This window comes from Caloenas nicobarica, chromosome Z, assembly GCF_036013445.1.
Source record: "Caloenas nicobarica isolate bCalNic1 chromosome Z, bCalNic1.hap1, whole genome shotgun sequence".
Classification (NCBI taxonomy): Eukaryota; Metazoa; Chordata; class Aves; order Columbiformes; family Columbidae; genus Caloenas; species Caloenas nicobarica.
In genome coordinates, this window is record NC_088284.1 from 57,949,856 (window position 1) to 57,963,990 (window position 14,135).

Below are 14,135 nucleotides of genomic sequence, written 5' to 3' on the forward strand. Positions count from 1 at the left end.
CTATGTCTAATACAGTTTTGAGCATCTGCTTTAAATTCCATAAAATGGACCCTATGAGTAAAGTGTTAAAGATTTGAACTCAAGGATTTAGGGGATGTTTTATGTTCTTGTATGTATCTTAATGGGACTTCCATCAAATGATTGTGTCATCTATAAACAGTGAGTAGATTTAACGAGCTACCTTTTTTTTTTTTTACATAGGTTGCCCTTCTTTTGTCGGGTCTTAATGAAAAGGAGTTTCTTACCCCTCTGAGCTTAAGCTTAAAGTAGTATGATATACCATAAAGTATACTCTTTTGAGGTATTATAAACAGCAGGAGTTGCTGTTCCTCCTGCTGTAAATGTATTGAAAACACAGTTCTGAATATGTGTTTTGACCAAGCCATGTCCATTCTTCTTTTCTTCCTCTTCCATTCACAATTGAGAAAAGCTTTGTTACATAGTTTAGGCGCAAATATCTCTTGGGAGGGCTGAAATCGTTTGGAAGTTCTGCAGATCTTTAGCTAGGTGCATGATTACAATCATCAAGGCTATTTGCTTAATGGTTACAAAAATAAAGATGTGCCTGCCAAATCAAACAGCTTTCCCTTCTTCTGCACCCCCATGTACATGTATCTACTACTCCTCCTTCTAGCCCTCCAAGGATCTTTTTTTTTTCTCATGAACCCTTAAAAATCATTGAATGTCATGTTATTTTCATTTTTTTGTTTTGTTTGTTTGGGGTTTTATTTGTTTGTTTTTCTCCAGACATCATAGCACCAAAAAAAAAATCCACTAGTAATGACTCCTTCAGCCTAAGCTACTTTCTTCTCCAAAATTCCACCTTCTTGAAGTGGAAGTTCTTGGTCACCACACTTCTTACCATCTCTTTCTTCTCAGGAATGCATCTCCAGTTAAGCTCCATAGGTAGTGACTTCTCAGGTATTTGTGGTGTACAGTGGGGCTTTTGTTTATTTTCTGAGGTTCTGTCGTGCTCTGTCTCTGTCCTTGGTTTACTTCAGGGTTATGCCTGTTACTGGCTCTGATGAACTGTCCAGCTCCTTCCTTTCTCTTCAAGTTTTCTGCAGTTATTAGCTTGAGGACTTCTGCCTCAAGTAGTGCTCAGACTACGGACAGAAGAGGCTAAAGAATTGCTTTTTCCACACTGATCCCAGTTGGACTTAAAAGCAAGATAATTGCAGACAAATTGGTAGGTTCTTCTGCTACTTGAATTGCATATTCTTTAAGAACCATTAAATGGCTCTCGTTGTTCCCTGGGGACAGAATGATCCCTACATCTCCTAGTCATAGTGACTAGTAACAAGAGGCTTACTTAAGTAGTTACTCTACTGCTAACTGTTGAACAAGATTTTTCTCCTAAAATGCACATACAATTAAATAAAATATTAAAATATTAGGGCAGTATAAAATACTGGAATAGAAGACAGAAGTCTTTAATTATTTTACTTTCAACTCCTCCAAGGAATATGAAAATGTTCGTCAGCGGCATGAGGAAGTAAAACAAAGCCGAGAACAAGCCAAGGAAGAACTGAAGAATCTGAAAGAAAAGCAGTCCCCAGTCACAAAAAAAATCCAAGAAACTGAAGAATATTTTGAGAGTCTGGATAAGAAAATCAGAGATAAGGTAATATTTTAAATTCTCGGTTAACATATGGAATATTTCAGGTATTCTCTGTTCAGCTTTGTAAAGTGTAAAGCTATAACCTCTTTCTTTGTCATGCACCATAATGATGTCCATCTGAAGAAATTTTTCTGAAGTACTTGTGCTCTTAGTTCTCACTGCCCTCTCCATGTCTCTGCTCCATTAAAGCAGTAAAACTCAAGAATGCCCGCCTTACTAAACCTTCAGCAGCAGCTCTGAAAGTCCACTCTCTTAGTATTGTAAGAGCACACAAATTTTGTAATTCTCTTTGTGGAACCTTCAAAGTCTTCAGGGATATGTTAAAGTTTCCTTAAGTTAGATACCTGTATTAAATTAGTTGCCTGTTTTCACCTGTTCTGTAGTTTGAGTTCATGGATGCTCTGTTTATCTTCTTAAAATGTAGCTGGTTTGGGTGGTTGATTGAAGCTAAATTACAGCTTTTCTGGCCTAAAACTGTTCCTGTAATATTTAACCTAATTCCATAAGTAAGGGATATTTTTTATTACACAGTAATCCTTGATCAGTTGTGAATACTCTTACCCGTAAGAGAATTTCATGGTAAACCCACCTTTGCTTTACAGCTTACTGGTTTTTTTAATAGCTGCTCTCTCTGGGGAATATGGAAAATTACTACTTCTGTATGACAAATAGGAAAGTATTGTAATTCTCCACAGATTTTTAACTACTATGTACTATTCCAGCTGCAGAAGTCGTATACATAGGCTGCACAAATTTTTAACTCATAACCAAAGTTAAATGATAACATGAGAATGTTTGGTGCAGTGAGTTCTGTTTGAAGATAACTGATCAGATCAAAGGACTTGGTGTGGAGATGTATGTGACATCTGTAGAGGACTGCTGTCACGAAGCATCTTGTAAAATCAGAGTCTGAAACTTCAGTGGCATTTAGTGCACTGTGAGCTGTTACACTGGCCATGTGCTTTCTTTAAAAATACAAACAAACACACCCACACCCACCCCCCCAAAAAACAAACAAACAAAACCAACAAAACCAGAAAGAGTGGAGAAAGAAAAAATCAGACTGTTTTTCACACCACTTTTGTTTTTGTTGTGATATAAACAGTATTACTCACCCAACTACATTACTATTATTATTGTTATTATTATTTGCTAAATGTATCCTTTGAATTTAGTGCTCCACAATACTACGAGAGTTTATTATGCTGTGATTCAAAATACTTAAACATTTTAAAATTTTTATTTAAATAGACATTTTGGGGTGTGGTTGGGGTTTTTTGTTTTGTTCTTTGTTGTGGTTGTTTACAAGTAAGTGTACTTACTTTCTTTAGAGGAAAGTTAACAGCTGGAAGCTTGAAATTAATTTTCATAGTGCATTAATGGCCTTCATGCTTGTGAAGTGCTAATCTTTGTTTTCACCACTTTGTATTATCTACTAGATTTTACTCCTATTTTTATTTTTTAATTAATGTTATATAGTTTTTCAAACAGAAAGTAGTTCTACTGAACCATTGCTACCACAGTTCTTCCCAGTATTGGGCTATGTTCATATGAAAGTTGTCTTCTGTTGGTATGAGTTATACTCTGTTTATATGAGAAATCTAGGAGAGAACAGGGAGCGTTTTAGTTTTAACTTGCAGGGAGCATGCTCAGCGTAGAGTATTTGCTACGGACCTGTGAAAGAAACACTGGGGAAATGTCCTAGCTGATCGACTCATGCTCTTGAATGATCGGTTTTTTCTGCTCAATCTAAACTTGTGGGGTAAGGCTTTCATACAGTAAACATTCACAAGGGTAACTGTATGCTGAAGTGGTGTGTAATTTGGGCCTTGAGAATTAATTACTTGCATTTTGTTCTACAATATTCCAGAAGCCAAAAAGATGGGAGGAAGGGGGTCTTGAGGGTTCAGGGAAGGAAGAATTAAGTTTGTAGAGAAAGTTTGTAGAGAAAGGATAGTACAATTCCACTGTGTTCAGGACTCAGCTGTACAAGTGCCTGGGCAACATGACATAGTAAGACCTGCTCTGAGCAAGGGATTGGACTGGGTGATGCTCAGAAGTATCTTCCAACCTATATTATTTTACAACTCTATAGAAAATGAGAAGGATTGAGAAAGAGTAGAGATACAGATGACTGTACGTGAGCCAACAAGTTGTCAAGCTCAGCTGTGTAGAATATAGCTTTAGCACAATGCACTTCAGCAGCAGTGACTTTGGCAAATTCTGTTTTGGCTGTCCTGTGTGTAAGAACTTATACCCTTGTTGCTCTAAGTATAAACTTTCCTTGATAAAGCTGGTTTGGAAGAGGAGGCAAGAATATTTTGTAAGTGTAAGGATCTGAATGTAACATTTTATTGCAATTGAGGATGGAGTTACTTTAATTTCAGATTGGTTAGGAGACTCCTCTGTCATGCCTGAATTTGCACATCTACAGCTGAATGGTTGGGTACAGTTTATGTGCCATTATTCAGTTCTTCACAAATTGCTGAAAATATACATTACAGATACAAATAAGAATAATAAGAAACTTGTGAGTATGACTTTGTCAGTAACAAAATGTGGAATAAATACCTAGTTATGCATATATGGAATAGTCTTTAAAATGTGACTGCTTTTTACAAATACAACTGCAACTGAATTTGACTATCTAATTTAAATATCTTACTGTATTCAGGCTGCTGAAATCAAAGACACTTCTCAAAAATGTAAACAGAAGCAAGATGCTTTGGAAATGAAAGATAAGCAAGTAAGAGTCTTGGTATTTGTAACTTTTTTTGTGTTTCTTTGCTACCGTATAAATTCAGTACTAGCTATAGCATATGCTGCATTCAAGTGGAACGCTACTTCTAAAATTCTGCATTAAAACACAAATATGGGGGGGTGGTTTGTCTGCTCTTCTGTTAGCAAAGAGGGAAGTTTCTCTGAAGAGTTTGCAAGTGCTTGCGTGCTTCACTCTCTCCAGTCTTTAAAATGCCTGTTGGTCAAACAGGTATTACTAAGGTACAGGTGCATGTTACATAAAATCTATTATCTTAATGAAACAAACCTAGGAATAGACAGTGTGTGTGTAAATATACTATACATTACAGACTTTCCTTGAAAGGCTGCAACCTCTATCGTACAGTAACGCACTCAGCATTAAATATGCTGTCAAATATTCTGTGCAATAGGCTAGGGGGTTATTGCTTCTCTTAAGTGTGTACATCCAGCTTTTTTAAAAAAGAAAACACAGTGGTGTAAAACAGTTACAGAACTCCATCTAAGCACTTGTCAAGAAATGTGTAAATTAAATGTGCAAGAGTGCACACTCAGTGATGCACATTGTGTTTGTGCTATAGGTTTCATGCAATCTTAGACTAATTTTCAAATGTGTTAAGCAAGATCTTGGCCTTTAAGCTTCTGCTTTTGTAAAAATAAAGGAAATTTTAAAATTGACTTAAAGGCTTGATTGTATTTTTGCTTAAATGTTCCTAAATCTTAACAAAATCTTGTCAGTTCTTCAACTGTCATAGGGCTATTGGAACTATAGCAGACTCTTACGGTTTTAGTGCACGGTTACATCGGCATTTAATACCACTTGCACAGATATTGTAGTTATTTGTCATAAATTTTGTATGCTAAACTCTTTTAATATTGGGAATACTAAAAATTCATAGATTGAAGAAATTAATCAAGCTTTGAGAATGAAAAAATATGAAGAAATGGACAGACAGAGGAAAATACACAACACTCAGAAGGTGATAGAGGACTGGAAGAATGAGCTCAGTACAATAGCAGACTGTGAAAATCTTCAGCCACAAATTGATGCTGTTAACAATGAGCTGAAAAAATTACAAGAAGAAAGGACAAATATTGATATTGATATCAGTGATCTAACAGCACAGAAAATGAACCAAGAGAGGGAAATGAAAAGTAAGTTACTTGGGGTTTTGTTTGGCTTTTTTTTTTCTTTTTTCTTTTTTATGGCCGTTAGTACAGAACCTACTTGTCCTACTGTAGTGAAATAATTTGAGACATTTACCTCAAGCCTCATAGTTGTATCTTACATGTATAGCAGTCCTCTTGTCTGTTATCAGTTTTATTAAAAGTAACAGAAACCGCTTTCAAAGAAGGAACAAGAAGATTCAAACACAGCAATTGACCTTAAAACTGTCCTTCCAAAAAATTAGTTTTCGCTGATCTCTGGGTAAGGAGACTGCTTTGCCAGTTTCGTTTTTGTTGGGTTTGGTTTTTGTTTTTGTGCTTGTTTGTTTGGGGTTTTTTTGGGGGGAGGGCGGGGGGAGGGATGGTTAGTTGGTTGTCTTTTTTCTGTTATTAAATGTTAGCAGGGTACCAAAAAAAAGAAACCAAAAAACAAAACAACAAACCTGAAACAAGAGTAGTTTGCTTTGAAGATGCAGTGGTTAAAATTAGCTCTTTGGCAGTATATCTGCTACTGATGCAGCATTTGTCCTTTCTAGATGAACCTGAGCTAAGCTTAATTATAGTAAATTCCTTTATATTAGTCTAGGAGTTACAATTCATTCTATCTAAGAAACAAAATTCAAGAATTGTAGCTTGTCAGTTAGGGAGTGTTGTTTATATTCCTTGTTGAGTGTGGTACCTTTCCACACACCTATTTCTCTGGCACTCAACTTGTCATAGAATCCAAGAGGAAACTGAAATATATAGAGAGACCAAGTGACCTAAGGAAGGAGACACTATCTATTTTACCTTGAAGCACAGAAAGTATTTAATCTGTTTCTTCTGAATAGCAAATGTTTTTGTACACAGTCTGTCGTTACACATTTGTTTATTTGCAAGCATAAAATAACACTCAGATTTTGTGTTGCTAGTCCCACTGCCTCTTTCCTCTTGGGGTGTTTTGGGTTTTAAATACAAAGGTAGAACAAGTTTTGAAAAGAGATATTTTTAGGACTAAATTCCTATGTTTTTACCGTGCTACCACATTTTGCTATACTTTGGGTAAGTCTTCATTGTACTTCAGATTTTGAGCTTTAATAGTTCTTAAGATTTCTTTAGGATAAGCAACAGCTTGATTGTGGGAAGAGAAACTCTTAATTCTTAATAATCTCTTAACAATCTTACTGCTGGAGTAGCTTAGTCAATAAATATTGCAAAACGCTACTTACAATATGTCCTTGCTATGGACTGTGTTTAAGAAACTGCCTTAAATTGCAGGAATAATTGATCGCCTTGGACAACTTAATAATATAATGAATATGAAGGAAGAGAATCTTAAAGTGAAATTCCGAGACACCCACTCTGCTCTTATGTGGCTAAGAAAGAACAAAGATAAATTTAAAAAAAGAGTTTGCGAACCCATGATGCTCGAAGTAAGAAAATTTACTCGAATCTCATTCTAACCAGTTCATGTTTAGTTTATTTGTGCCTTGCAAGACTTTGAGTGAGACTTTTAAGGCTTTCAAGACACATCTTGAAAGAACTGCCAATTACATGCAGGATACCATACATCAGCATGGTGAACTGTTTGTAATTTTAATTTCATAGGCAATGCAGTAATACTCAACATTGAGTAAGATGGGTGTTTCCTTCCCCTTCCCTTCTCAAGGAGCGGTTCTTTATCAAAGTCCTCATTGCAGATTTCCTCTGCATATGAATCACTTATGGAGTGTGGCATTTTCTGGTTTTGATTCCGTATGTTGTTTCTAAACAGTGAGATACCTTTAGTAGTACTGGAGCAGAGCCACTAGACATGAGATGGTGGTGTTTGCAATTGTAAGGTTAGGGTGGAGCAAAAGAGGGGGAGGTGGTCTGGTGGAGACAGTGATATAATAGATCCAGGAATGCCGAGAAAGGGTATGGATTCCTAAAAACTAAAATATAATGACAGGTGAGTTACTGTAGGTTTCCTCCCAAAAGAACTGATTGTTAGAAAACAGGAGATATGTCTTTAAAGACACTTAAGCGTTGACTTTGTTTTCATTAAATTAAAGCTTGAATATCATCTGACTGCTTAAAATATTTTGGGAAGGGGTGTTAAGTCAAGTTGTATTAAATCTCTTTCTCATTACATTTCTTTATCAGATCAATATGAAAGACAATAAACATGCTAAATACGTTGAAAATCACATTTCAGCCAATGACATGAGGGCTTTTGTTTTTGAAAGTCAAGAAGATATGGAAGCGTTTCTTGTGGAGGCAAGTAGGCACTGATTTTAAAAATTGAGTGAATACTGATGTAGGAGCCCTAAACTTTGGAGTCTACTGAGTACGTCTGTGTTTATTAAGTTTTGATTGGCAAGATCAGCACAATGGCTAATACAAAGTATTCAAAAGTTTTCATCTGGAGTAAGATTTTTTTTTTTTTAAAAGCCTAGACCAGCTGCAGGGATACAGGAATATTAAGAAGATATTTCTTTCTAGAAATAACTTTAGTCTTCCTTGACAAGGCAATAATTACTGAGGAGAAAATAGTGTACAGGAAAATGACAAGAGCAGGAAGCTACTAATTTAGTACAAAGCATTTCCAGTGCCTCCTGACTAAAGAGGCAAGAGAACATCTTTTGTGAGAAGACAATGGTTCAAGCAGCAAATCAAGCTTACATGTTCTTAGTACTGCTGTGTCCTGGAGCGATAAGGCAATTTTTCCCTTTGAGAGCCAGACAGATGACGCAGGAAAAAAGTCATAAGATATGGCATTAACTGTCATAATGCTTCCCAACTACTGTCCACAGAATAGTGTGATTAATGACAAACTGTACTGAAATTTTCACAGAAGCTAGTTGTTTTTATATATGTGAACAGTAGTGGTGATATCTGAGGTTCTGGGGGCTTGTCTTGCTTCCATGGTTGTGGAACTCAGTGCAAAGCTGCTTAAACCAGCGCAACTGATCTTTCATTTTTATTCTCAATCTTTTCTGCCCTGTTAGGATCAGGCTTTTCAGAGCCTCTGTAGCCAGTGGTCTGGCATTACCTGTGCAAAATGGTCAGACAGCCTGAAAGAGGGGGTTTCCTTATTACATACAGCTTGGCTAAATAAGATTGAGCACCTGGCTCTGGATTTCTTTGATTGGTTTTGTTTTCTCTAATGCATGGCATTTTCACAGAGGGACATTAACTGAGCTTGGCTTGGCCACGTGAGCCAGAGTGGAGTTTTGTGGGTTCTTCCAGAGGCTGTCAGCTTAAAATCATTTGGATTCTGTGAATCAAGAATAAATACTTGACTTTCATGTAGTGAATTTTTCTGCTCTTTTCTACCAAATAATCTAATGGAATCTATATTTAGATACGCGATCATCAGAAACTAAGAGTGAATGCTGTATGTGCTCCTGCTGCATCATGTGCTGAAAGTTTACCTTCAAGACCTATTGAAGAATTATGGTATGTATCAGATTATATCAGTGGGAGATGGTTTTAAATACGATGTTTTGTCGTTGTTGCTGTAATATATATTTGAATTTTCTATGCAAATCAAATTTTCAGCAATTCAGTTCTTAGTTAGCAGCACTTCTTTCTGACCCTCCATTAACTTCAGCTTGCTTGCCAAATTTTATTTCTGATATATGCTTTTTTTTTCTTTTCAGCCGATATGGATTTTTCTCATATTTACGAGAGTTATTTGATGCTCCTCATCCTGTGATGAGTTATCTTTGCTCCCAGTACCGTATTCATGATGTCCCTGTGGGAACAGAGAAGACCAGAAACATGATTGAAAGGGTGAGATGTCCTAAATAGTACAAATACACCTGTGGTCTGGAGTTTTATTTCAGAAATTCTTTTGGAAGTTAGTGTGAAGAAAGCAAAAAAAATGCTTTAGCATTTTATTTGGCCTTTAGAAGTAAATCCAGTTCATCATACGTAACCGTATTGCAAAACATTTTAACAAATCTGGTAAATCTGAGTACTTCACAGAAAGTTAAATATATCTTTCACCTGCATACTCTTCCTAGTTAATTACATGAAGTTGTTTTATTATAACTTCTACTTTAAGTGCCTGATATATTCTGCGCAAGATTTTGATCAAACAGTTAATAGCACATGACATTGCTGACCTGTCATGTTTAAATCAACAATCAGAAGCTGCTTTTTACATTTTTTTTAAATACATTAAGAAGTTCCGTTTCTGGTAAATACAGTTGTATAGTTTCAGTCAGAATTTAAGTGCTAAATAGTATATAAATGTTTTGGGTTTTTAGAAGTAGGCTAAGAGCTCCCACTAGGAGTAATCTCCCTACCTTAGTCTTTCATGGGTTCATTGCTGCATTGTAATGGTAACACACGTGGCAGTTTTCAATTTCAATCCTTATTCACTTCTCCATCTATGCTGGACATCTGTTGTCAATCTTATACAGAGAGTGAACTCCTAATTCAGAAAACTACTTTGGGCTCTCTGAGAAATGAAAACAATGCCTGGTTTTTGGGATAGCTGTTGCTCCATCCTATTTATCTTGTATGTTTCTGAGGCTCTAAGAATGAGGAAGAGGAAAGTAAAAGTGGAAGGGGTCTTAGATGGCAAGCTCTTCTCTTAATGGTTTTTCTAGGCATTTTGATCTTTAAACTGCAATTCTGCACTGCTTTATGTTTATCACCTGATGAGGCAGATTTACCTGTGTAATAGGTCTTTGAGTTACGTTTTGTAAACCAGTCAGAATTATTCCTTAGATGTTCCTTTCCAGAGGTCCGTGGGCAGCAAGTGAAAAATCATTGGTCTAGGGGCAAAAATGAGCCACTATTCTGAATGTGTAGCACATGGCAGTTCCTCAGTTCAGTTGTGTAAAGTTTTTTGTTTGTTTTTATTATTTTTGATTGGGAATGCATTGTTTGCAACATTTTGTTTCACGTGCGCCAGAGAAAGCTTTAGTTTAAAAGGAGATATGTTGTACAGAGCTGAGCATATGCAAAAAGGACTAAGATAGAAATGTTGTCAACGACAGCCTGAGCTGTAAAACAAAGTAAATGTGGTTTTCAGTGTCCAGAAGACAAATCAACAGAATATTCCTGGTGCTGTGTATATAATTTGAAAGAATCTTCAGCCAAATTCATGTTGTCCTATGGAGGCTTTTTGCTGTTCCTGGTTTACTGTATGCTTATTTCTTTTTGAAGTACTGTATTACTTTGCGTTATAGTAAATCTTTGGTTATTTATATCCTTTTTTACATGAGTCATTTAAAAATAGTAACTCTAGTATTTTTAGACCTCATTTTTTCCCTACAGATACATTTGCTTCATTGAAGTTCATGTATTACAGCTCTACCTTATGGTTTCATCTATTAATTTAAGTACTTTTGGTTCTTTGGTACACAGGCTACATTTGCATGTTATGCATCTACAGCAAGTACAATCCTTGTTCATGATGTGGTACAAATATTAACAGGTTTTTCCAGTGTCTATCTGTAGCATCAGAATGATCACAACCTGTTTAATTGGTTATGGTAACATACTGTGCTTGACAGTATCTTAACCGTTCTTTGCTGACCAGTCTGAATTACAAGTATAACGATGCATTACACTTAGCATCATCTTTTTGCAAAGGCTTTTTGACGAATCAGGGTCTTGCATAAGCTGAAGTTCTCTACTGTGAATTTTAGCTAGTTTATTCTTTGTTCTGAAAAGCATTGCTGTAAGTAATGCTTTTGTCAGATTAATATTTTTGTATGTTTTTAGGTCATACAGGAAACCAAACTTAGGCAAATATACACAGCAGAAGAAAAATACATTGTTAAAGTATCTGCTTATACAAACCTCACCCTCTCTACTAACTCATCCCTGAGGACAGCACAGTTTCTCACTAGTTCAGTGGATACAGATGAAAGAAGACAATTGGAAAACGAGCAACAGGTAAGAATTTATTTCTGTGCTCTATATGATGTGAACTGCTATCCATTTTATCATGCAATAAGCACAGCCTACTTGCATATGTTAGTATGGTATGTTTGTAGTACGAATGCTAGTGGTGTGTGTTCTTTTATTTCAGGACATCAATAACAAGATAAAGTCATTGGATATGTGTTTCACTACACTGTTTGCGAGACAGAAACAGCTGGAACGAAGGGACAATGAGCTCAGGCAACAGAAGAAGGAGCTTTTAGAGAGAGGAAACAAGAAGAGACAGTTGGAATCAAAAATTGGTGTGAAGTATGATAGGTAGGAAACAAACTATATTATCTATGAAACACAAAGAGTTTTAATAAGAAATATATTATAGAATATCACATTGAAAGGATCATCTGGTCCAAACTTTCTCGGCAAAAGCACAGTCTAGACAAGGCAACCCAGCACCCTGTCCAGCTGGATCTTAAAAGTGTCCAGTGTTGGGGAATCCACCACTTCCCTGGAAAGACTTTTCTGTTGGCTGATTGTTCTCATCGTGAAAAATTTGTCTTGTGTCCAAGAAGTATTTTGGCTTCCTCTTACTCCAGTGTGCTTTTACCTTTACAAAGTAACCAGTAGTTGACCGTCAGATACAGGTGATAATCAAGACAAAGAAGATGTTTAGAAATGGAGATTAAAACAGTATTTGAGAAACCATGTAACAATTATCCAAATGATTTCCTGAAATAAAATTATAGGATTCCAGTGAGAGAGCATTGCACTCATTACTCAAATATTACCATAGTCTTCTGTCATGGTAGCACATATCTAGATAATACCATCATGTATGTAAATGGTACTCAGTAAGCTTGTTAGGGATTGAGTTGGATCCTGCTTGTCCACAGTATTTGTCTTAATGCATTTTCTGGTTTTGTGGGCCTCTGCATTTAGTTCTTCTGTTACTTCTTTGTCATAAGGGAGAACCTGGGCATGGTTCAAGAGGTATTTCACTTATCTTACAGTCCCAGAAAGCAGTGTAGACAAGATTGCCCCAGGCTTCACGCCCTCCACTCCTGTAACACAGTCCAAGCAGACCTCGTACCCTCAAATACTCCTATATGATTATGCCACACTTTTCATTTTCTGAAACTTTGTGCTAGTGTGGACAGCCTTTTTGTTACGTATGGTGCATTAAACTAAAACCAGATTGAAACCAAACAAACAAAAAAGAACCCAGACAACAAACCTGCAGGGATGTGAGAGCGACCAGAATCAACTGCTGTACAATCACAAGTATCCAGGTTGCTGTGAAAAGAAACTGCTTTAAACACTGTGGATGTGAGCTTAGCCTCAAATCCCAGTATTGCTCTCAGGTTTCTTATTAAGTATATATGTATGATCATGGTGTTTTACTAGAATACAGAATATTGTTTGAAGGCAGGAGGTGGACCTTTTAGCTAAACGAATATTGATTAAATCCTTCCCTTTGAAAAAATAATTACATTCTTAGTTTTCAGTAGGGGTAAAGATCCTGACACTGTTACAGACAAGACTGTTACAAATTTTCTTGTATAATGTGGATCTTTCTGTAGTGATAGCAGTTATTTAAATCATCCTTGCAGTGGGTATAACTATTTTCAAATATTTGTGTTTCTAATTGATATGAGTATCTGAATGAAGCTGGATATAATTTTGAAATGAATATACAATGACAGAATCGCGTAGGTTGGAAGGAATTTCATATAGTCTGTAGTCCAGCCGTGTTCTCAAAGCAAGGTCAACACTGAATTCAGACGAGGTTTTCAGGGCTGTATCCTACTGCATCTTGAAAATCTCCATGGAGATTGCATGACCTGTTTGGACATCCTGTTCCACTGCTTGACTGCCTTTATGGGAAAAAGCTTCTACTGACATCCAGTGTGGATCTTTCTTCTTTCAACTTACATCCACTGTCATCCTTTTACTATGCACCTCTTATAAGAGCCTTGTTCCATTTTGTATAGTGTCTTGTTTGTGGGAGGAATAGTGGGGAGTTGCTATTAGTTGCTGCAAAGCTGTCTCTTGTCTAGGGCGAACAAGCTGAGCACTCTCCTCTTGTCCTTGCAAGCCCCTGACCGCCTTGGTTGCTGTCCAAGTTTGCTTCAGTTTGTTCATGTTTGGGGCAGGGGACAAAACTAGGTGTGGTGCTGAACAGATAGGAAAAATCACTCTCCTCCTTCCTGTGCTTCCATTGATACAGACAAGTGTGCTGGGGGACCACATTGCTGCCAGGGTGCTCTGCTGGCTTACACTCAGCAAATTGTCCACCAATACCTCAAGTCCTTCCCTGCAGAGCTTCTCCCCAGCCTGTCTGTGCTGAGGCTGTATCACTTCCAGACCCACTTTCTTTGCAGGGGCAGGACTTGGCACTTGTCCTCGCTGAATCTCAAGAGGCTTCTGTTGACCCCTTCCTCCAGCCTCAGCAGCCCATCTCGAGTGGCAGGCCTGTTGTTCCCCCAGTTTAGTGTGAAATGTGACCAGAGTGCTCTCTCTCTGCTCCTGTGTGTCACTGGCAGGGCTGTTAAACAGGACAGGGCCCAGTTCTTATTCCTATGGTACCCCACTTCATACTGGCCTCCAGGGAGAATACAACAGACTAACCATGACTGGCCATCCAACCACTTTTTTTTAACCTATCTAGTCTTCCTTCCATCCAGACTGTAGTCTTCCAACTTGAGTACAACAATATTGTGGAAGACAG

At 37.1% G+C, this 14,135-nt stretch overlaps 1 protein-coding gene across 2 annotated transcripts in view; it reads left to right on the forward strand.

Annotated features, from left to right (window-relative positions):
* SMC5 (structural maintenance of chromosomes 5) overlaps positions 1-14,135 on the forward strand; it is a 42,618-nt gene that overhangs the window by 10,197 nt on the left and 18,286 nt on the right. For both annotated transcript variants that reach the window (XM_065656184.1, XM_065656185.1), the window contains exons 7-15: positions 1,463-1,624; positions 4,296-4,367; positions 5,278-5,533; positions 6,803-6,957; positions 7,670-7,783; positions 8,871-8,965; positions 9,169-9,301; positions 11,249-11,422; positions 11,559-11,728. In XM_065656184.1, the coding sequence (XP_065512256.1) occupies positions 1,463-1,624; positions 4,296-4,367; positions 5,278-5,533; positions 6,803-6,957; positions 7,670-7,783; positions 8,871-8,965; positions 9,169-9,301; positions 11,249-11,422; positions 11,559-11,728 (1,331 nt within the window). The remainder of the gene's footprint in view (positions 1-1,462; positions 1,625-4,295; positions 4,368-5,277; positions 5,534-6,802; positions 6,958-7,669; positions 7,784-8,870; positions 8,966-9,168; positions 9,302-11,248; positions 11,423-11,558; positions 11,729-14,135) is intronic.